This window comes from Balearica regulorum, chromosome 17 (assembly GCF_011004875.1).
Source record: "Balearica regulorum gibbericeps isolate bBalReg1 chromosome 17, bBalReg1.pri, whole genome shotgun sequence".
NCBI lineage: Eukaryota > Metazoa > Chordata > Aves > Gruiformes > Gruidae > Balearica > Balearica regulorum.
Genome location: NC_046200.1, coordinates 9,941,092 through 9,965,464, shown reverse-complemented (window position 1 = coordinate 9,965,464; position 24,373 = coordinate 9,941,092). Strand labels below are relative to the sequence as shown.

Genomic DNA, 24,373 nt, shown 5'->3' with positions numbered 1-24,373 from the left:
ATGGATAGGCAAAATAAACTCAACTAGCACATAGCTTACTGATTATAGCCACTAGCTGAATTGTAATGGATTCTATTTCTCTAATATTCTGCAAAGTACCAAGCCCCCTTGGGTAAAAGAACCCCAGTTGATAAAGATTAAAAAAAAAAATGTCAGTACTGACAAGAAAAGGAGGCAAAGAAAATTTTATTGATGCTGCATTTATGTAGCATGACAAAAGAGCCCTGCCTCGGGGTACAAAGTATGAATGACAGCTTCGTCACAGGCTTCGTCAGTTTGTATCTCTATACTCTTTGCTGTGGAAATAGAAGAGTACAGCCAAAATTAACTAGGGGCTGGCTTTTATTTACTTTTTTAAGGAAAACATGATCATTGCCAAGAGACCTCAGATGCTTTGGGAGCTGCTTGTATGTATTTTGGTTTCCGTAATCGTCAAAACTGTTCTTTTATACCTTAAAACAAGTGCTCTGACCTATCCTGCTTATCTTCCAATCTCCAGCTGGGCTTTTTTTCTTAATGTTTTTTCTACAGCACTGAACTTTTAACACTCCCGTGCCATCTTCCAGGGTTTTACCTACTTTCAGCAGAAACGTGGAAGACAAATACACTCTGGTGAGAAAAAAAAAGTCTGAGCAATCCTGCATTTCTTATCACAGTGCCTTCACACGAAAACGCCTCTGAAAATACTTCGAGATGAAACCATAACCGAGCCGGCTGCTTCGGCTGAGCATTTACCTCATGTTCGTTTTACTGCCCTCACCCCGTTGCAGCTTTTCCCCTCGGCTCTCGCATGGCCTCCTCGCCACATAGAGACAGACCTCCGCCGTACCTCAGCGAGGGCCGGGCGGGTGACAGCCCTCAGCGCGCGCCGGCGCCGCTTCCCGCCTCACGCTGCCGCGCGCCCGAGGCCGGGGTGCGGGGCGCGACGGGGGGGGGGGGGGAAACTCGCTGCACGCGCCCGGGACCACGCACCGGCCCGCCTCGCTCAGCGCACAACGGCCCGCGGGGGCGGAGCGAAGAGGGTGGAGCCAAACCGAGGGAGGCGGGGCGGAGCGCCGCGCGCCCCCAGCTCGCGCGCGCCCCCCGCAGCGATCACCGCCGTTCTTTCTCCCGCCCCCGGGGGGCGGGGCGGGCGCGAGGGCGCGCGCGCGCGCGCGCGCGGTGATTGGCTGCCGGCGGCGGTGGGAGCGGGTTTAACGGTCGCAGCGCTGCCGGGCCGGGGGAAAACAAAACAAAGGCGGCGGCGGGCGGGAGCGCAGCGGCAGGATGCCTCGGCCGCCCCGCGGCCCTCAGGGCACGAGACGCGCGCCCAGCCCCCGCCTATGACCCCCCGAGGTGCCGCCGAGAAGGTACTTTCGAGGCGAGGGAAGCCGCCCTCCGCCGCAGCCCCCTCTTTGTTTTTCGGTGAGGGCCCGGCGCTGAGCCCGCGCCGGCCGCTGCGTGAGGACCGGGGGTCCCGCCCCCCCCCCTCCTGCCCTCGCCCCCAGCGGGATAAGGGGTCCGGGGGTGCGCTGCCGCTCGGAGTCCGGGCTGGGGAGCGGAGCCGGCACGGCGCAGCGGTGAGTACCGTGGCGTGCGAGAAGCCGGTCCCTCTCCCTTTTGTTGGGATTTTTTTTGGGGGGGGGAAGGGGGAACAATAATAACGACGGGGAGGCGGCTGCGAGAGGAGCCCTGTGTTGCAGCCCTGGCCGGGGGGGCTGCGGTTTCCTGTGTGCGCGGGGCGGGGGGGCGCCAAGGCAACTTTGCTGGCGGGAGGAGGGCTCGGGCGCTATTTATAGCGCCTGGAAGTGACGGCAGCGCTGCCAGCCTGTAGCCTCCTCGTTACAGGGCGGGTGGTGATGGTTTACATAATTGGGGGGGGGGGGGGGGGGGGGGGGGGGGGGGGGGCGAGGCGAGGCTGAGCTCGACGAGCAGGGGTCCGGGGGGTCGTCCCCCCCCACTCGCTCACTGCCGCCCTGCGAAGGATAGGAGCGCTGCGGCGGGTCCCTGCCCGGGGTCCGCCGGGGACGGAGCTGGCGGGCTGGAGGAGAGCCGGTCCGCGTTTGGGTGGCCGCGGACGGCTGTACCCCGGCAGCGTGCTGGCGGGCTGGGGGAAAGGAGCCGTTGTCCTGCGGGGATCGCTGCGAGTGGGAGAGAAAAGGCAGCGGCGTCACCAGCCGCGGCGGCTTTGTGCTCGGGCGTGCGAGGAGAAGGCTTAACGTGCGCGGAGCAGCGGTTCCCTCCCGGCAGCGAAACAGAGCTCCGTCTCTGCCGGTAACTTATTCCTCGCGTCTTTTTTTCCTGTTATTTCTCGGTGTCTGAAGTGAAAATGAGGGTCCTGTGTCTCAGTCTTAAGCTTTGTGAGGTTTTCCCTGCTGCAGTAATCAAATCGCAGCTTACCGAGAGTCCGTACGCAGGCTTTGTGGAGCTAGGCACGGAGTCTTGAGTTTATTTTGTGTCTTTTTTTTTTTGAGCCCAGGAAGAATGACGGAGAGGCTAATTTCATACACGTTTTATTTCTCTATACGCTTGCGGGAGGCTCCAGCCAGCGGTGTAAAAATCCCCACGCAGACAAGGAAGCTGCTTGCTTTTTTTCGTCCCGTACCGGTGCCCGGTAGGCAGCTCATTCAGCGGAGCGGATCCCGCCGGCCCGCGTACCGCCCCGTACCCGCGGGGTGCCCCCCAGCCTCCCCCCCCCCCCGCCACGCTTATCGGGGTGTTTGTTTACACATCCGGGTGCCGCGCGGGGCGGGGCCGCCCCGCCACCCATTGGGCGCCCGGCGCCCCTCCCTGGTGACGTCACTGGGCGGGGCTCCGGGACCGCGCCGTCCCCGGCGGGGCGAGGTGCGGGAGGGGGCGGTGGTTGGTCACCCCCTAAGGCCGGGCTTCGGCTCTCGGGGCGGCGGGGTGCGCGTCCTCCGCGGGGCAAGGGGGCGGCCCTGAGGGCGGGCTGCTTCGTGACTGTGCCGGGGACGAGCCCCTGGCGTGCGGGACGTGCGGCGCGGTGCCCCGGCCCTTGGAGGAAGGGAAGGGCTCCGTTAGGTTCCTCCTGCCGGCTCTACGAGTCTGCGGCGAGTACAGTTGGTGCCTCCAGAGGTTCCTGCTGGTTCTAGACTGGTAGGTACAAACACAAGTCACAGAAACAGGACCGGGACAGCCATTTAAAGTGGATAGCAACGTTCTTTCAGATGGCTTAGATCTTCAGGGAACACAGCTGTTGTGCATGACCAAAGCACTGACTGGGCTGTTGTCTAAGGAGGAGAAGGAAATAGTTGCTTCAGGTTTTTACCCTGCTTTCCACAGAATAGTGAACAGCAGCCCTGGAACCCGCTACTGCTCGTAGCTGTCAAGCTAAGAAATGGTTCATGTTTTGAATCTTGCCTTTAACATCACAAAGCAACAAGTTCTGCGGTTCTTATGGTGTATATCAAACACTTAGGATTGCCGCCTTTTTGAAGAGAGCAATATCAAATACGGTTTTGTCACAAGAGCTTTGGAATTCTTTAATTTCTGTAGTTGAAGGACTCAGTCCTTCAACTCGGTCCTTACTGAGTCTGAAAGAGCCCGGATTGCCTTTAGAAATGTGAATTAAAAGAGCTTCTAGGAATGCCTTGAAGAAAAATATTTTCCTCTTTATATTCAACTTGCTGAACTTCTGCAAGCATTGAACTCGTGTCAGTTACTGATCTAAAGGGTCTAATCCAAAGTCAAAACATCTTTGCTTGTGGTGTCTTTCATTCTGAAACCCTGGGTTGTTTTGTTTTTTCCATTTCTAGGAACCTAAACAGATCTGTATCTTTCTAACATTAAGAGTTCAAGCAGGGAATTTAAAAGGAAACCTCATGTTTAACTCCTAGGATTGTGGTTTATTGTCTTTCTCCTGTAATCTGTTACCTCTAATAAATGTGGCTTAATATCTAGCTGTTCTACAAAAGCAAGCTGTTTTCTCCAAACACTGTAATCATTCTTCCTTTTGCAGTTATAATTAAATTATCTTGGGATAATAGGTATATAATATTTGTTTAAATGACTATTAATAATTCTGCTCTTCATATTAACTGGGTTAATATTTCAAACATATTAATGTAACCCTTATCAAATCTGTTTTCTCTTTCAGTGACTGACAAAAGTCCAGTCATTCTGATTGGATGGCAACTTTTTCCCATTGTTGCTTTATTTTTTTGATTGCATATGTTCTGCTATGTGTCTTGTTTGTGGCTTGTCTCTGCTTTTGCAATTCTTTCTGCAAGAAATTTTCTTGTAGCAAGTCCTTCAGTAGTTCTTGAGTCCGTTCTCTTGATGCTGTCATAAGATTTTAAAAAAACCAACCCAAACCCCTATAAATCTTGCTGTAGTTGTCTCTTGTGCTAGGCCTGCTGTACAGATTACTTTCTCAAGGATTCTTTTGAAGCACAGTGACTGCTTCCTATAATGAAAGTCACATAAACTAAAGATTTTTTATCTGCTCTATTTGTATTACGAGTATTCTACATCTAGAAGAGTGGTTAACTACTGTCCTGCACACAGTTTACAAATGTGACAAGTGTTTTGCATGCTTGTTTTAATAGCTGGATCAAGATACTGTAAATTCTTTATATTGGCTCTCATTTCTGTGTTTGTGTTATTGACCTACTCTGTCAGTCACCTGATTGCTGATGACATAAGTGACTGTGCAGTGTTCGTGTTTGGATTGCTCAGTAGCTTGACGCATATAGTGTGGTAACTGATGGCCTTTGACAGATCAGTAGAGATGTTACAAATATTCAGAATCTGTAATTTTTCAGGCAAACTCTAAAATGGGCTTGTTTTTTCCAGCATAGTGGGAAGGTCTGTGTTTCTCTGTGCATATGTCTCCTAAAGGCACTCTGAGGATTAAGAATGCAATTGGGTATTCTCTGTGTAGAATTTAGCTTTTATTATCTGGCTGTGATTTTTGGTAGTGTTCATTAAGACTATTCTGGTAGAGTGAGGAAGTATCTAATTAGCTTTGATCAGGACACTAGTCAAAAAGGCCTTTGCCTAATGGCATAATTCTGCTGAGCTTGAAAGAGGAGGAGACGTGGATCCCTGAATAGGATGGCAGTGCCTTACTTGGTATTTGACTTAAAGCCAGATGCAAAACAGCAAGGTCTTTGCTGAAAGCTCAAGTGCAAATATTTTTTGTTGGACATAGCAAATGTTTTCCAGGATGCCTTGTCACTTGCTATATTGGAACTGACCACTGGTACTTCAAAGACAATTAACTTTCTCCAGTCCCCTGCCTTTTTGTTGTAATTTTCTGCATGGATGTCTTAAAGAGTATATGTGGTATATTGTAGAAAGTGCTTGTATTTCATGGAGAACTCTTTGAATCTCCTCCTTCATGAGAAATGTGGCGGAGTAGATGTCTCTAGTGGAACAGAACTGCTTGTTACTGTGTTGAATGAAACTTGAATTGAGCAGCTTCGTCGAAAAAAGGGGCCTGTAGTGTAGCCAGGCATTTGCTCTAAATAACACTTTGCTTTGTCTGTAGAATAGAATAACAAGTTTATTCTGGCCTTGTTGTAAGCTGCTAATTGTTCTGCTCTTTTCACCTACAGGTGGTGACTGTTTCTCTTCTGTCATTTGTGTGGAAAGTGCCACACACACTCCAGAACAACAACGGCTTTTGCTTGCATATTCCAGTGTTTCTTTTGTCAGCGAGTTCAGCAAAGTTGTAATTCTTCAAGTGCCAGCCCTGAGCTGAGTGAGGAGCCACCAGCAGAGATGGTAAAAATGACAAAATCAAAAACGTTCCAGGCTTACCTGCCAAACTGTCATCGAACCTACAGCTGTATCCACTGCAGAGCACATCTAGCCAATCATGATGAATTGATCTCCAAGGCAAGTGGTCTGTTTAGAGACCTCATGAATTATTTCTTAACCAAAATGGCTATCACTGTCTCACTGCTCCCAGTAAATAAGGGATGCAAATTGATGCATACTTCAAAGTATCTTCCCTGGGTTCACTCTTGGGTCATACATGTTGTATAACTGAGGACTGGATATATTCTGGAAACTTTTGAATGTGACACAAAGACTGATCTAATATATTGCATTTATTAACAACCTCTGTCTACTGTCAGGTAGGTACTGTTTGTGAGCTGTCATATCTGAAAAGTCTGCTAAGGAAAACTGGCAGGAGAAAACATGGATCTCTGAGTAGGGAAATGATTCTGGGCTGGTTATTCCAGATAAAAGATTATTTTTACTCTGACTGAAGGTCAAAGCTGGCTGTTTCCAGAGTGTTCTACTGTTGTTATGGAATCTGTAAACAGATTTACTTCTGCTGTATACCAGTTCCTAAGGAATGTGATTAGCCAGAGATGTTCAAAATAGTTGGACTGGCTAAATTTAAGCTTAGAGGATATGTGGATCCTTGAAAGAGGCTAGGCCTGTCCTTCTTACCTCTTGTAGGAAGAAACCAAGACTTGCTATGTATGAAATAAATAGAAAAACTTGAAGTTTGGGATAAATACTTGACAGCCCAGTTCATTCTTTTAATGGCATCCTGGAGAAAACACTTCAGTTGCTTTTCAGAGCTCTTAATACAAATTGCTTTCTCTATAACTATTGTCAAATAAAATTTTTAGTGGCAAACCCTTTCTAACTAACTTTATCATCTGTTGCTGCCTGTTTGTGTGTTCGGCAGCACTGAGGTGATGCTGCTCTTGAGTCCTGAAGAGATGGGGGGGGTAAGAATGCTGCTACTTCTGAATTGAGGTTTTCTTTGGGTGAGGAGAAAGTATACCTGCTGATGTATCTCTTAGGGGGTTATCAGGAAATAATGGGGTTTCCCCATGCAATTTTTCTTGTGTTACTAAACTTTTTGATCTTTGTTTAGATCAAGATAACTTTTTGATTCAAATAGTATAATTGTTGATGGTTCTTGGCAGTGTTACTGATGGTTTGCTTCTGCTCTGCCTTTAGTCTCTTTCCCTAAACAATTATTTCCCTCAACTTAGTACATGTATTGAGGCATGGAACTGTAAAACACATCAAATAGGAAACAGTGAGCTAGTGACATACATAAGAGGTGAAGAAATCAAGAGGGAGGGCTTGTTTTACTTGTATTAACCTGAAAAAAAGTTCCTCACTTTCTTTATAGTGATTAATCTTACATTGTTTTAAGGTCAGCAAAAACAAGAGAAATATTCAAATAGTAATGTGAATGCATTTGAATTTAATTTGTTTCCATGTTGATTTCAAAATTTGAGTATAAGGGGTCTTTTTGGCAACTCTGGATTCCACATTACAAGCAATAATAGCTTCATTATTCACTACATGTCCTGGGCCAAAAACTTGAGGTTGTAGATGTCTACATGAAGAATGAAGCTGTGTCTCTTGATATGTATAAATTCATTGAGAAAATGCAGTCCAAGCACATATATTTAATAGGAAGCTCTTCTAGTGGACTTAGATTTTTTGCATGTCAACTAAATTGCTAGTTACCACATGAGCCAGTTGTTCTCCAAGGTCTTGAGAGTTTTGGTCAGCAGACTATTTTGAATATATTCTTAAGCAAATCATGTGTTCCTATTACAGCTTCATAAGTAATTTCAAATATTAAAAACAAATTTTCAGTTCAAAGAAAATGGAGAACTATTTTAAAAAAAATCTAGTAAATACATAGTTCTAAATTGTTTCTAATGGTGTTGGGAAGGGTGTTAGATACGGCTCCTGCTTTATTTCTGGCTTCCATAATTTTCAGCAAAGAAGTTTCTGTACTTACAGGTTGACCATATCCTTATTTGACAGCTGATGCATAGTCTGTCAGCTGAAGATTTCTTGACCACATTTTATTGTTTAATCTGTGTGATAATGAGAAATACACTTAAATGTGAGGTGTATTTTTTGTATGTTTGTAAAATAAAAAGAACATTTCTCATCTATTGTACTTGTATTAGGAACATAGCTTCAAAAAACCCACCCTCCTTTAAGCCTAACTTGTATATATTCCAACACTGGAGAAGTTCTTTTGATGGGAAGCAACTGCAAAGCAATAGTTAGATACACTTGGATCATTAAAAATTAAGTAGTGCTGTCCTGGGGGGTGGTAGGAGGAGTGGTGGGAGGAAATAAGATTTGATTTATTTCAAACAAAACCACAGGTTAACCTAGAAAATAAAAACTGAAGAAATATCCTAGACAACATGTGTAGACAGAAATGTAAAAGGACTAACAGATGAGTGTACCTCACAGCAGTTTTTAATATAAATCTTTTTTTCTGAAGTTCTCTTAAAGTGCTTTCATTGATGTACATTATGCGCCATGAACTGAGGTTAAATGAAAGATATTTTTTTATTTATGCTAACAACATCTAGAATCCTAGTTATTCTAACTACCCAGCTGCTACAAAAATAACCTGAAGTGTAGCAAGTTGATTCTTTACAATCCAAAGTTAATTAACAGCATAGTTCCTGTGCTGTTTTGGATTTATTGATGGAGCAGAGAGTTGGACTGTTCAACCTGATTCCTCCCACCCTTACTTTGAGGGCCTATTTAAAAGCAAAGCTCTGGGTAACACTAAATACAACTTTTAATCTCTTTTTCCAAAAGCTTACTATACAATATCACTCCAGAACCCTACTGCCATGAATACTCTTCAGCAGATAAAGGCAAATGGTATTTGGTACCTAGCTACTGCTGCTTCATCTGGCTGATCCTCTGCCCTGTGTTTCCTGGATGCATGGTGATTGTTGCTTGCTTTTTCTATGTGGTCAGGGAAAAAGAGCCAAAATACATTGTGTGTGCTTAATTTAAAGCAGCTACAACTAGCTTTGAGGTATAAGCATTTGTTATACCTGATGCTATAATGTTTCCAACTTCAAGATGAAAAGATAAGCTAAGGCCTTGAAATGAGTGGTGGTCCTCTTAAATGTTGGTCTGTTGTGGAAAAGCAGAGTGTGCTGCTTATTTCTGTCAGTTGTCCCTGTGGTCCTCAGAATAGCAGAATTCAATACAGATTTGTGGTTCTGCTTTTGAGGACTGTTGATGCCAGTTGTCTGACAAGGATGGCAGTGCACACGAATCACCTCTCATTTTATTTCTGTCCTCTCTGAGCAGCAGTGTCTCTTTCTTGCCTTAGAATAAATCATCAAGCTTTTTTTTTTTCCTTGTGCTCTTGATGGTGATAAAATGGCAATCAAGAGTTTTGGCAATGGCTTAGAAATAAGAATGTAGACTAATACAGTATAAAAATTCATTGTTATCTGTAGTTTTAGTTTTCTGTGCAATTTTGAAAAGATTCAACATGTAGCCTCATGTTGAAATCCAATTGGATATTAGTGATTAGAGCATACATTTCTAGATACTTTCACTCTATAATAATGGAGTATACAAATACCTTGTATTTTTGGGGTCTAGGGAGGAACCTGGGGAGAGGGGAGGAATGGGAATAAGGCTGGTTGAGAATAGGAGTCCTAAACTAGGTGATCATCAGCAGTAAAGATGTTGGCAGACACTAGTCTGTACAGCTGAACACATGCACACATGTATGAACAGTTGCCATAATTTATAACCCCAGTCATCTTGGGGAAAACACAAATTTGAATGATACACAACTAACTAAACTGTAGATGACTCTTAATTGAAATAAGTATCATTTTGAAGTGGTGTTAGGTAACTTTTAGACATGACTGATTTGTGGTGGTAACAAGTCTGCAAGTGCTGGATTTTCGGTTTCTTCGGTGAAGACTTCAAAGCAAAAGTTAAACATTTTTAAAAAAATACTATTAGAATGAGTATACCAGTCTTTATGACAGTGGGGGGGCATTCAGAGGACAGGGGAAGAACCTGTACCTTTTTATTTATTTAAAGAAGCAAATGGATATTTAGAATCCTACCCTACTATGACTACAGGCAGAGAAGAGAAGTAACCTTTACCAGCAAGCAACCCCAGGCCTTAATAAGAGTGAGGCAAAAAACCTGATGCCATAGGAGGCACTTGTTGGATTTAGAATGTTCAAATAGCACGTAAATAGTGACCAAACAGTATATGTTAATTGTTTTAAATCTCAACAATTTAAAAAATTGACATCATTAAGTTTTGAGGGAAAACTTCTACAAGACTCTTTGAAGTCCAGGGGAGGCTGCCACTTGTGTGGCCTGTACAAAATGTTATATGTATGCTGTTCTTAAAGCAATTTTCAAATAGGTGGTATGAAGGGCTTTCTTCTGATTTGTTTGTAAAATGAAGAGAATGTGCAGTGATTATTAGCAGTAGTTTTTCTAGGAGGCAAATGTTGCTTGAAGAGCCTAAGTTCCAAAGCACTTCAGAATGGCTTATACCCACTAAGTTTCAGTAATTGTTTAGAAATTCAGTCAAGGTCCAACAAATTACAAAGAAATACAAATACCTAATAGAAATCTTGGAACCTAGTGGGTATATTGCAAAGGATAATGCTTTGTTACTCAGTGTTGACCTGCTTGAAAAACTGTTGAACTGTCTTACAATGTGCGTTAATGCTGGGAATAGAAGAAAATCTGGATTACTTTGTATAGATGCCCATATAAATACTGTCACTTTCTCCTGACTCGTTCATTGCAAAGCATATCTGACCAGAGGGAGAAAAAGTCATATGAAGTTACAGACAAGACTAGATGTGTCAATATTTTCAAGAACAAGTTCTGCATAAAGGTATATAGATGTAACTGTCATTGACTTCACTGGGAAATCCTTGCACCTTATGGATACAAGAACAATCTTGGTGGTTATATTTAGTTCTCCAAGGCATTCAGTATGTCTGCTGTTATATTATTGATGAGAAGGAAAAGTCTTCAGCTTAAATAGATGCCAGAACATTTTTAGCCTTGCTTAGCAATCTGTGGTTTTGTCCTCTGTTTAACTGATGAGTTCAAGAGAATTTTTTTATGAGGGTTTATTGTCTTTAAGTAAATGTTCCTAGCTTGATTCAGTTTGGTAATCCCCCTTTGATATAAGGTAATTCCTTATGATATAAGGAGTACTCGGAAAGATAGTTGGGCCTGTTGTGTGCTTGAAGGCCATTTTTGTTCCCTGCTGAAACAGTTGAGAATGGGCCTGATTTCATAAATATTCCAGTGATGTATTTTTTTCTCTAACAGGTTTTTTGGGTTCTGTTTTTTTTTTTTTCTCTTGGGGGGAATCTAGTTTTTGGAAGAGAAGCAATCTTTGGAAAACACCCAATAGCTGATTTGAAGGCTTAAAGGAGCTGGAAAATGTGCAAGGGAACTGTTCGGGTGTTTTGACATAATTATTGCTGAAATACATTCAAGAGGCTGTATAACTCAAGATAACTTGTCCTGCCTGACAAAGTCTTCACTTTGGAAATATCATTTGCCAAATCTGCAGGCATGCAGGTTTTGGGGTGGAGTTTTTTCAGGTTATTCTCAACATACTGAACTTTATAATGTGCTTTATTAAAATCAGTAAATAATTGAATAAAAATGTACTTTCAAAAATTTTAATATTTATCATGGACTCATCTAGAACTTGTTTAGTAAGCAGCTGAGCAGCATTATCTCTAGGTGTCTGCAGTATTGAGGAGTTGGATCCGAGAGAAATATCAAATGGAACAATTTTTCTTCCCCTCATACTTTTTTGTCTGTAGCTTATGTTGAATTAAATTTTATGAATTTATTTTGCAAATCTTGAAGTGACAGGATATCCTTACAGTCTCTGATGCATCTTACTGAGAAGATAATTCCAGACATCAGAGCACTTGAATGTGTTTCTGGTTTATCTTAAGAATACTGCCTCTAAGAAGAATACTGTCTTCTGAATTAATCAGTAATATTTCTTTGAATAGCATATTTGTTCAGAACACTAATTCAGGTTGATCTGTCCTAGCTTGTAAAGCGAGCTCTAACAAATGAAAGGGAACTCAAGAAAATGAAACCAAAAAAATCTTACGCACTTCTTCCATTGCCATTCTTTAAAATTATTTTTCTGTTATGAATAGCTTGCAAGCTGTGCTTAAGGAAGATACTGTTAATGCCATTCTGGCTTGCCTATAATAATGCCTGCCATACCCTTAATACATGCTAAGACAGCAGTTTCTTTGGATGTTTTCTGTGGAGCATGATCTCTAGCCACACAATCTAATCCCATCTGTGGGGAATAATTAATTACATAAGCTTTTAGTAGCTTCCCTTCCCCCATCTGTGCCCTTAGGTATGCCTTAGGGCAGTAAATACATCTTCTGCTTAACTAATACTTCCTTTTCTCCTGGGTAAAATAGCTAATCCTGGTGTTAGAGGTAATGATGAGTTTAACTCGGAAGCATAGATCATATCTAATTCTGCAGTTATGTACTAGAATATAAGAGAAATATTTATAAAATTTCTTTACTACAAAATGTATTGATGATAGAGATCTGTCAGATGACTTGAAAAGATGATAATACTGAACTGTTGTTGCAGTCGACCTTAGTATTGTTCTAAGCATAGTTAAACATTTTGCTTATGCTATTAGACATTCTAGATAATTTCAGCTGTGCTGAAACAAGGAAAAGTTACAGATCTTGTAGATCTTCCCATAGGAATGGGCAGCTAGTCAAAGATGTGGATTTTCTAGGGACAAAGTTAATTCATAAATCAATGCAATATTACTGATTGAGGACCATGAAAAAGCAGACTTAAAGCTTAACTCCGAATATTAGTTGAACTGCTAAATTGCCCAGCTTCTAAATAAAAATCGTGGTTGATGTGAGTCATTATTGATGACAGTTAGTCACACTTACCACTATCTTCTAATTTCTCTCTGCTGGGTAAGACTCAGAATTATGACAGTTTTAATAGTCTTCTGGTTTAGGTATGATTTATGTATAATGCTACCAATCTTAGAAATGCTGAACACATCTTGCATAGTAAAAGTTTGCATTTGCATAGATGATGTTTATTCTGTAGAAGAGCAGTTTGTCTGGAGACTGGTTTGAACAGTTAGGCCTGTTAGTCCTTGACACTGCCATTTAAAATATTCTCCTCTTTTTCATTTCCTTTGAGGAGTTGATGCACAAGGCGTTTAACCTGTCAATCTCTTAAAATTCATATCGCTATAACTCAATCTTCCAATGCAGAGTGTGAGGAACTTAGTGCTGGTAAAAACAAATATTTGTTCAGTATTTTTTTTTGGTTATGTGAAATACTCTGCTTATAGTCAAGTTACAAGCTTAGCAAGGAGTTCAAGTGCCAAAATTAGTTGTCTTCATTTCTGTAATAGTATGCTTCAACAAGCAGAGCTCTGATACTAAATCTTACATGTAATCAATAGATACTAAATCTTACATGTAATCAATATTCTGTGGTCAAGAGAATGCATATGTGACAGATGTGTACCTTTTTGTGTTGTCTGAATACAGGTTTTGGGGGAAAAAATCTCAGCTATTCATGTGAATAAGAAACTATGACTGCCAAGCTCTGACAAGTTCATAAGGAAAATTAAAAAGCACAGGAATTTAAAAATTGGTATCTTTACAGTGCTTTTACTTCAGTCAGTGTGTGTAAGAGTTTCACATGGATGGATTGCAGACCATTAAATGCTCAGTGACACACTGATGTTGTGGTTGGACAGTGATTTCAAAGGAAAGTCTGAGTTGCCTAGACCAGAGTTCTGTATTCCAGAACACAATAACACAAGTTGCCACAGGTTGCTGTCAAGTTATCTGAGTGAAGTAAACGTGGGGGAACTTGCTCTCTGTAGCTGGGCAAAGAAACAATTGTTCTATGACATGTAAATATAATATTTAGCCTCTAAACATATATGTAGGTGAGAAAGATGGTATCAAGTGAATTGACTGAACTCTGCTAACTGGAAGCTAGAGAAGATGGGAATGGAAGAGCTTTTCACAGTGGGATGTTTGTGAACAGATTTTCTTTTTAAAACCACCATCCCAGGAAAAGGTTCTGTTTTGTGTTGCTTCTCCCTCCACTCTACCCTGATAATCCCAAGAATTAGAAGGTAATGAAGATGGCTCTTTCTAAGAGGAAAAAAACAAACTAGGAGAGCACAGCATAGGGCAACAAAGCAAAGGGTGCAAGAGAAGAAAAGTCATCTTTAAAAATGCATCAGGAAAAAAAGAACTGAAGCAGTATGTTCCAACCTGCGGTTTGTATTTCATCTGGCTAGAAATATTTTTCAGCTTATGAAATGAGAAGGGAAAGAGCTTCTTTTTTCTGCTATTCCTGGCATCCTGTTACTGGCCTCTGCTTAATTTTGAGAAATGCAGGGTCAAAGGAGAGCTTTTATTAGGTGATACTAAGTCAAGACTAAACAAACTTGGCAGAAATAATTGCATAAAGTAGTTCAAAAGGTCTCCTGATTGTTGATTTGTTCTGGAGTCTTTTTCTTTCCCAGCTAGCTGGGGAACTTCAAGTATGGCATATAACTTGTTTAAAAAGTGATTGTGTAGGACCAGACAAAAAAACCTCACATTAACTTGTATGCGATTGGCATGTGTAATTACATATAAATAGAGAAACTAGCATATGATTAATTTAATAGGAGAGAGTATTTCTTGGTGCAGTTTGAAAAAGGATTTGTGAATTATAATTCATAAAGTTTTTAAAGCAAGGAGAAATGGCTGCAACTTTTTAAATGTAAGAATTTTTACAGTAGCTTAACCAAAAATAATGGTCATCATGGCCTTGAAAGTTTTCTTTTTCTTAATTTCAGGTACATGGAAGTTCTAATTTAATGTTTGGCTCTTAATGAATAAAGAGGACCTTTAGAGTGTTTCCTTTGCTTTTTCTTAGATTTTGGGGTTGCGCAACTGCAGTTGTCTAAATTCATGTGTAGTTGACTCAGGCTAGTTACTCATTTGTTAATGGCCACTTTTTTGAGAGTATATACATGAATAGCTTTTGTTTTCATCTGCAGTAAGCATTCTCTGCTGCTTTACTGATTGTGAGGCACTGGCTCTGATTCAGAGAGCAGTGCTTATTCTATAGCAGCTACAGCCTGTAGGTGCTGTACCACTCTGCCACTCTTGTGATGGCGTTTTTAAGTATCTCGCAGAACTGAGCTAGTGGTGGTGGGGTTGGTTTGTTTATTTTAAAGGTAGCTGTAAGGATTACTTTCTGGCAGAGCTGTTCAGACTCTCTATTCAACTGAGGCTCTCTTTTGAGAGTCAGTCCTACCTGAAGTTTTAGCTTTCACTGTACTGCGTAGCCTATCTTTTTTCTTCCTTGCCTTGTGAAAAATAAGACTTGCAGCTCTGGATAATGTAGAGAGTACCTTTTGTCTTTGCTATAGATGAAGAAATATGTTCTGTCACTAAAAATCTCCATTTAATAATTCTACAGTTAATGCTACAAACTGTTAAGTAGAACTTCTTATCTTAAGGTGTGATTTTATGAATAGCTAAGGGCTGTATGTAACTACACTGCCACAGTTGCTACTTACAGTAGTTCAGAGTCATGGATTTCTTTTAACATTCTTTGTTGCAGTATATAATCTGGTTAATGTTGATCAAAAAGTGTTCATTTATATACATTTCCCTTTTAGGTCTATTTTTTTTCCCCCCCAAACTGTTCTGAGTAAGTAGTTAAGATGCAACAGTTATTGATCTGTTGCTAATTGTTAGACTGGCAAAATATCTATTTTAGTGTCAAGTGATGACTTCTGACATGTATTTGGTTATGTGATTAGGAGAATCTATTGCAGAAAGGTCCTTCTGCCTATGGTTCCATGCCTGATATAACTAAAACCATTCAAAAATATTCAAGGTGAGATTTTCCTTAAGAAATTAAGGCAGTTGAGGATTTTTTAAAAATGGAATTCAGTATGGAAGAGAGAAAACCCAAAACCCTCCATTTCAGTGTGATCCTGTTTGGGAAATAATGGCTATGTCTAAATTATCAAGTAATTCAATACAGAAGGAACAAATCAACAGATGAAAAGCAGTGATGTGTATTACATACCCTTTGAATGTTTTACCTATGGCTGGACCTAGTCTGCTCACAAGTTTTGCCAGGATGTTTGTAGCTCAAGGCTGTCTGATCATAGGTTCAGGCCTTTATATGTTCATTAGCGTTTATAGAGTGCACATTAGAAGAGCTTCTGGTTTAGTGCAGTACAAAAGGAACAAAGATGTAGTTCACAGGCACTGAAACTGCTCTGCAAGCCAAGCCAGCCCCAGTAAGTGTGGTTGATTATGGGTTTTACTTCAAAACTTTGCTACTGCTCTGAACTAAAACATTAATTTAGATCCAACCAAGAAAGTCTTTACAGTCATCTTTTGTCCATAAATCTATCAGGAATGTGAGAGATTTGAAAGCATATGGCTGTGCTTAGGCATTTGATGATAACAGTTGTTTTATTAAAATAAAGCTGAGCTTATAAACTGATCAGATGCATTTCCTGACTACAGTATGCTGGTTTTATGCTTGGTCCAGAATTTGGCTCATCTTACATCAAATGATGCAATGAAATTGAAATCAATCATCTTTTGGGTGCAGTGGGAGATGACAGAGGAGATGGAAATAATTCCCTTTGAGTTATAAGCAGATTTTAATTAGCATGAAGGATGTCTAGGAAAATGAGAATTGACATGTTGCAGAGTGGTAGGAAAAAAGTATGTTTCATTTGCATTACGGACATCTTATTTTGAACAATAATACTTAACAACTTAAACCCATTGCTAAAAGTGTAATGTGGGTGAAAACTTTGCTGACCAGGCTTTCCTATAAAGCATTGGTATAAACTTTTAACTTTAAGTAATCTGAAATAGTTTATATCTGTATCATGTTTATATGCTTACTAACACAACCTTCTGGAACGATTTTTTACTGTGGTGTTTTTTGTGGTTTTTAACAAGTGCAATTTTTTTTTAATGCAGTCCTTCCAGGGAAGCCAGGGACGAGCCTACCTCTTTAATTCTGTGTAAGTATGTTGTTATGGTTATACACATTACCTACAGAGTGTAATTTTTTTGGTATGCTTTGTAAGTGAAGAACAGTAGGAATTAGTGTAGCTGCACTTTGCCCTGTTCTTTTTAATGTTGGCTTTACTCACAAGCAGTAGTTTTAAAAGAGCTTACTAAGCTGATTTGTAAGCATCCCTACGCACATATTAGTTTATCTTGTATTTTAGGTAATTCTGCTAATAGCTAAAGTTCAGGAAGGAATGCTAATGTGAAATTTTTTTGTGTATGTAATGGTAACTGTCTGAAGAGTTGCCATTCTGAGATATTCCAGAAGTCAAAATACATTGCGTGACTGTAAATTTGCTTTATACAACTCTGCTGTAGTCTAAAGAAGAATTTTCCAGTGTGATAGTTAAATACATCTACAGGTTAATGTTCCAGTAAACTTGGTACATCTTAAATGACCTTGAATATTGCAAATGTGCTAGAGGCAAAAGGTCTTTGCGATCTTATCAGGCCTAATATTTGTGATTTTAGGCACGTTCTACCCATGATGTAAGGCTCTTTGAATTTGCTAATGGATGTATTTAAAGTTTCTAACATGCAGGATTGCATTTTTGTCTTTATTTTTCAGCAGCTTCTTGTGTTGCAGCATTTTGGAAAAAGAAATGCAGTTAAGTGTCTTAGTCTATTTTAGACCAGGATAATGGAACTATAACTGCAAAGGATTTGATTGCAGATCCTTGAAATTCTTTTTATATGTAGCTGTTCAGTGGTGACTTGAGTCTTCTAGTATAATTGTAATAGTAAGAATCTGGTAATACAACAGCAAAAGTGGCAAAGTTTTGCTCTTGTATAACATTGTCTAAAAACTTGGTTTAGTCTTGCCTGATGTTTTCTTCATAGACTTTTATTCGTAAAGAGACTAGCTTGATGCAGTACTTAATGGGATGTTTTGGTTTTATATTGCTGTTTGTTCGTCATGGCTTAGTCTGCTGATCTGTAGCAAAGAAATATTTATGAGGCTTTTTCCTTGCTGCTATTTTGGAGTTGGTTCTAAATTCAGCTGTTGGTGCAGATTTACTGGTACAGACTTCCATTATAGAGGTCTCAAATTGTTTGTGAAGAAAAGCCTCAAACTGTAAAGGTATCCGGTTACTGCTCAGTGTTCTGTTCTCTGAAAGTTTAACTATTGAGCCTGTCTTTGATGGGAGTAAGTGGGCATCACCAATGGTTTGCTGTTTAGACTAGCCACTTGGAAAACAAACAAACAAAACCCCCTCTTTTTTCTTCCAGTCCTTCAGCTCAGTGTAACAAAGGAAGTTTACAGCATTGAGTAAGGCACTTTTTTTAAACTATTTTTTCTCCTCTGGAGAAAAGGTGGGTAACAGGTAAAAAAAGAAACTCTCATGCAGTTAGAGTAATTTCTTCTTTTTTTTTTTCCCAGGGTAAATGTGGGCTGTGGTCCAGCAGAGGAGAGAGTTCTTCTGACAGGTTTACATGCTGTAGCAGATATCTATTGTGAAAACTGTAAAACCACTCTTGGATGGAAATATGTAAGCAATATACTTAAGTCTTTGATAAATGTTTGTATGTTGAAGCACAGACATTTGAGTAGGCCATTGAGTAGCACCTATATTGATAGTTTAGGTGAGTTAGCTCTAGTGCTTTTGTATATATCAGACTGTAAGACAGTTTTGCTTCCTTACATCTGCTGGAATGCTGTAGTAGATAATAACTTTATTCTGGACTGCAAAAGAAGCATGAGCTATAGGTGCTATTACAGCTATCTAATACTTCTGTAGTATCTTTTTGCAAGATTACCAACCACATACACTACACCAGATGGAAGAAATTGTCAAAGTGGGTCTTGAATTTCTTTGGTTGCAAAAGTTGGTTCATGTAGCAAAAATATGAATTAGGATAAATGGTACTGAACATGTTTACACTGCCTACAACTAATGTGAACTTGATTCTGTTGTTTGAAAAGTTATCTGTGTACTTGCATGGTTACCTGCAATACTTGGAGCTGTGTTGCAAGTCTGATGTTTTGAAAATGTTAGATTCTGTGTGTTGCATGTAGGATTGTCATTGATTCAGTATAGCTTCAGATCTTACAGAAAGAAGTTTTCCTAATGCATTCCCTCTGATGATGAATATAGAGGAGAGATTTTGAAAAGGTTCCCATTCCCTTTTTTCATTGCTTCTGGGAATAAGGAAACTGAACACCTAACCTTCACTTTAGAAAGTGTTAAAATTCCCTAAGCAGTGAGAGAATATGGAAAGTTCCAAAGTAAGATCTGTTGTGCAGTGGATCTGCCCATTCTGCTTATGAGAAGTTTACTCCTATTTCCTTTTCAATGCTTTTCATCTTTCCTCCCTCCCATGCTTGATTCAGTGTAACCAATATGGGTTGTTAACTGGATGTCTCCTGGTTTGTATTTTTAATGCAAGTTTGATGTTCAATTTCCCCAGCTTAATTGGGTGTCTTCTTCTTTCCAGGAACATGCTTTTGAGAGCAGTCAGAAATACAAAGAAGGAAAATTTATCATTGAACTTGCCCACATGATAAAAGACAATGGCTGGGAGTGAATCATAACCTTTTTCCTTCTGTTTGGACAATATTCTGTGGAACATGCTTTACAAAGACTAATGCAAAGTAAAGGAAGAGCTTGGCTAGAGTGGCCCTGAGAATATCACTGAACTCTGAAACCTCACAAATGAGTAGTGTAGTGTAAGTGGCTATTTCAGGCCATGTTTGCCTTTTCTCCTTGTGTAAGTTCCCTCTTTTTGTATGTGTATTATTGTGTGAACAGTTGTTTTGGAACATTTTGGATGACCTTTTTCTAAACTCTTTCAGACTAGAGAAACAGTTCACTAATTGAAAACAGATTTTACTGGTTAGCATCTATCTCTGACCTATGCCTTTAATGCTACCTTCTGCTGTGCATGCTTCTTGCCTAAACACCTACACTCCAGTCCTGTAGAAGTTCTATATCTGAGCAGTCCGAAAGAATGTATGGGATGGGGTGCTTTTTTATATGTAGCAATTTCTGATGTGTTTGGCAGTGAAGAGGATGCAGTATTGTAGTTATTAATTTCTTTTTTTAAATTTGAGTGTACCATGACCTATGTACATCTTGTAGGTGAATTGGTTAAAGGTACAGTGCTCACCTTAAAAATATTTCAATTGCACTGACTGAAGTTAGCAGGTCTCAAGTTGTTAGGAAGGGTTATGCTACAGATTAGGTATCTTAATGAAGTACCTTAGAAGGATTTTAAATCAATAATGCTATAGAATATGTTCATTTAAGACCAACATATTCCCTAAGGAGTTTGCTGGATAAGAGAATTATAAAACTATAGCTTGCAAGGTTAAAAAGGCAGAAAAATATATGCATCTTCTATTTTGGGGAAAAAAAAAAATTAGTTGCTGTATTAAAAAAAAGTTTTGGTACTGTACCTTTGCCAGTAACAGGGACTTGTGCATCAGTAAAGTTTTATGGCTGGTTCCATGTAACTGTATAGTCCTAATGCACTGGACAAAGAGGTTGATATCAAGGAAACTTGTTGAAGTATTCTGCTTCTGCTACATTTGAACAAAAATATTTATTTTTGTGAGAAATGACCAGAGCCTATGACATGAAAATTAATATAGTACTTGTAGGAAAAGGAGGGGTAGTAAGAAGGAAGGGAAGTTTGACTCAATTTTTCATAAAATAGAATAACAAGATAGTTTTTAAAACTTGGGGGTGGGGAAGGGGTTTCTTGGTTTGCTGGCTAAATCATCCCCAAGTACCTTTTTATAATAAAAAAATATATGGAACTCACCTTCTCTTTTGTTCTCACGCTGTTTCTTAAATGGAATGAGTTAATGAGAGAAACTTCTGGAAAGTGTATGCACAATATTAGTTGTTGGTATCTGTGCATGCAAATTCTGACCAACTATGAAAGAAATGCTCTACATAAATTTGCTAACTCTATTTTCAAATTAAACAGTCTCTGAAGACTTTTTGTATTTTAATCCTTTTAATGCTTGAGGACAAAATATTTGGGAAAAAAACTTTCACACTACGTAAGTACTATAACTGAACAATATGGAAGCCTTGCAATACAAAATCATTTTCTCTCAATAACAATTCTAATATGGCACCTGCAAAATTAGTCATAGGTGCTGTTGCTGCTGTTACGTTTTTGGGAATCTCTGATAGGCTTTCTGAACTCTGCTGCACTTTAGAAATTTTGTCATACGTGAAATTATGCCAATGGGTAGGGGCAATACAAATCTTTAAAACCAGCTATCCGGTGTCTTTGTGGAGAGGAAGAGAGAGAAGAGAGTTCGCCCATATGTACACATTCTCTATGATGCAGGCTGGCTAAACTGCATTTGAGATGATGTGTAGTGATCTATACCTATGAATTAAAAATATAAGAATTAGAGAAGTAGTTAAAGCTGTTGGGTTTCAGTCCAGAGACTTGAGGTGGTACAGTCGAGTTCAATCTGGATTTTGTCTTACATGTTACTACTTCATGTTGACATCATTGGGCTTCGAAGTCTCCTTTTTAACAATGTCATTGATGCAAGGTGGGCTTTGCTGTTGCCTGTCTCTTGATCTTTTAGATCTGGAATTCTTGGGATTTTTGTTTTCTTCCATTGTAATATGTGTTGCCAACAAAGAAGGCACTAAAACTTCTATCTGCAAAAGGTTGTGTTGGCTTCAAAGTCCAGTTGCAATATTGATACTTGTGAACATGTTTATGTGAAGCTTGTGTATCCTTGGGCTTTTCTTATTTCCTGGCTAGAGACTTGTTGAAGCAGTACGCTGGACTGAAGACAAAAGTAATGGCTGTTTTCAGTAAAGAGCTGAAATTAGATTTTTTTTCTCTCTAAAATTGGGGGTTTGGCTATCTCTTGTTAGTAAGTTAATGCTGTTTGTAACACAGTCTGATTCTTACTTAGAAATTCAACCTCTTTCTTCAGTGCATTATTTATATTTCAAACTGGACATTTTCACCAAAACCTTAATTAACTTTGATGCCAAAGGTTGGGACTTCATCAAGTGCTTAGCACATAGAGCTTCAGACTACTGGCATAAAGAGTTAATGATCTATATGAGATGTTTGTGGCTTTTAAGAGAACCAAACAAAGCAATATTCTTTTGGGTCTTTTAAGAGCGGACACTTAGAAGGAATAAAAAGTAGAAGTAGGACAGAATTGCTATTTCATGCTGCCATGTAACAATTCTTGAGGCTCATTCTGTTGAGGGAATATGTGAATTTTCTGCCTGTGTTGCTTGGCAGCATCAATGATTATTTTCTCCCGTTGTAAAGATGTAGAGTTCTTGTTATTGGTTTTGGTGAAAGTAGAATCCAGATAGCAATGGCTGCTGGCTGATGTGAAGAGGTCAGTCTGGTTACTGAACCCTCCAGCAGTCATTTGAAAGAAAAATAAACTTACTTGAAAAAAATTTTACTAAAGCATTTTCCCTCTAACCAATTTTTGTAATATATTAAAGATTATATTTAAAGTTTGTATGTGTTTGCTCTGGGCAAGTTTACTTCCCCTCCAACTTGAGCACTTTTGTTACTTGTACTGGTTATTTTTATTGTTGGTCTTAACATTTATTTTGTATTTCGTTTTTTATAAACTGTAACAAAAAGCTTTTGTGAACCTTTGTTTCTTGCTGGCTCTTTCTTGGACCAAATGAACTGACTATGAGCTGGCTTAGAAGAAATGTTCATTGGGATGCATAGGAATTTGCTAGCAAAAATGTACATGTATTGAAAGTCGTTTTTTTTTCCTCTGAACCTCTAAAGCCACGCCTGTCCTAAAGTAATTAATCATGATTTGATGCGATTTTAGTAATCTGACCACACATTCTCTGTCTAGGTCCAAAATAATGACTGTAACAACAGTGTTCCAGGACTGAGTCTGCCTCCAAACACTAGAGTTATTCTTTGGCTGGTCACTCTGAGTACCTTTTTGATTAATAAAAGGCAATGCTGCCATCTATAAAAATTCTGTTAAGTTGCAAACTTGCTGTGAAATAAGCTGCAGAATTTGGTGAGGGATTGCTGACACATCAACCTAACCACTCTTATGGAATGCTTTTAGCAGTCTAGTAATCTGAATTTTATCTGCCAGTAAAAAGGGCCAGAATATGAAATTTCCTTGTTCATTGTAAGCTATACAATGAGAAACTGTATTAATGAAGTTTGTTGTAATTCCATCTTAATTTCCCACTGGCAAGGCCTAGTATAATGGCCAATCTGAGCGGTATGTCTTGCATGCTTGTAGTCTTTTGCAATCCACGGCAGAGGAGAGGGAATACAGTTCATGAAATTTCTTTGAATTAAAATCTGGCCTCAGAGGTTCTGACAAATAGTCATCAGTGCACCCATAGCCAAATGGTCATCCGTATTTCTTATTGGTGTCTCACGTTAGTGCAAGAGTTCATGAATGCTGTGTGCCCTTTTTGGTGGACTTAATGCTTCCCTCTGAGTTATGTTTGTAGAGTTTTTTCTGCACGCTCATCTCAGCAGTCAGATTGCAACAGTAGTGACCTATAGTCTCACAGACCAAATTTTGAACATCTCAATTCTTTGATAATGGCGATGAGTGGAAGAAGCTGTTGAATTATTGTTAAACTTTTTGGACACTTCATTGTACTTCATTGAGACTCATGTTAAGCCAACCAGAAGTACAAACACTTGCTGCAAAAGGAACAGACATTTCAGAGGTTTCTTTTAAAAGGACTGTTACAAATGGTTTAAGGCCTAAAGCATGAGTCATAAATGGCAGTTGAGTTGTGCCTCATGGTTTCTTAAACTCTTTACAATGCTTTCTTTTACAGGTGACATGGCTGTGTTGCTGTTTTGTCCGAGCAATACTGTACATCATTTGTTGTTTCACTATATTGTATCTACTTGAGGTATCACAATAAAAGCTTTCAATTGTTTTGTTGAATTACTTGTTGGTTTTGTGCTATCTTTTCTTGCTAATTAAGTTTTCATGCTTTATTTTTCGGTAAGGCCAGAGAGAAAAGCCAGTGCTCTTAGCCGCTCTTAAAAACTTCTAAGTGTGGGTTGAATTTGGTTTTTATGTGGTTTTAAGGCTTCCACTAAACATTAGTTTTTTTCCTTTCACTAATCTTTGCAAAATACAGAAAGCTGTGTTGCTGCTTTTAGAGCTTTTGCCCATTTTGAGCCAATCATGGAACTTCTGCAAAGTGCTTTCAAAAGGAGAGTCAGTTTGTGCACACCCCACAACTAACTTTCAGAGAAATCGTAGGAAGTGTGGGTGTGCTTTCTGTTGTGTAATCTTGGTCATCTGTAGACCAGAGGAGCACTGTGAGCACAGGCACTCAATCTGTTAGTTCTGCTTTGGTTGAGAGGAACTTCTGTAGTTCTTCTAATCAGATCAATGGTCTTCTCATGCGTTAGTGGAGTTAAAGTCCCCACTGTGAGTCAGTGACAAGGATGCGATGAAGGTGGTCTTCTCCATCCAAGAGCTCAGGTCATAGTGGGCTTCA

General features: G+C 39.9%; 1 protein-coding gene across 8 annotated transcripts; it reads left to right on the top strand.

Moving 5' to 3' along the window:
- The first annotated feature begins 1,105 nt into the window (after nt 1-1,105).
- YPEL1 (yippee like 1) lies at nt 1,106-23,811 on the top strand. 8 transcript variants are annotated; one of them, XM_075769935.1, is made up of 7 exons: nt 1,155-1,559; nt 2,459-2,593; nt 5,559-5,841; nt 16,815-16,858; nt 17,476-17,514; nt 18,289-18,397; nt 19,344-23,811. In XM_075769935.1, exons 3-7 carry the CDS (start codon nt 5,725-5,727, stop codon nt 19,431-19,433), a joined length of 399 nt encoding a protein of 132 aa, XP_075626050.1. In that variant the 5' UTR covers nt 1,155-1,559; nt 2,459-2,593; nt 5,559-5,724; the 3' UTR covers nt 19,434-23,811. The 8 variants fall into 8 exon arrangements, with proteins under 8 accessions (XP_075626055.1, XP_075626049.1, XP_075626050.1 ...); XM_075769934.1 differs by lacking the exon at nt 2,459-2,593 and having other exon boundaries at nt 1,124-1,559; XM_075769939.1 differs by lacking the exon at nt 2,459-2,593 and having other exon boundaries at nt 17,479-17,514.
- Nucleotides 23,812-24,373: the final 562 nt, after the last annotated feature.

Excerpts from the sequence above, each read along its gene's own strand:
- YPEL1 (XM_075769934.1), top strand. The coding sequence starts at position 5,725 with ATGGTAAAAATGACAAAATCAAAAACGTTCCAGGCTTACCTGCCAAAC. Across the intron at positions 5,842-16,814 it reads ATGATGAATTGATCTCCAAG|TCCTTCCAGGGAAGCCAGGG; the intron begins GCAAGTGGTCTG and ends TTTTTAATGCAG. Across the intron at positions 18,398-19,343 it reads CCACTCTTGGATGGAAATAT|GAACATGCTTTTGAGAGCAG; the intron begins GTAAGCAATATA and ends TCTTCTTTCCAG.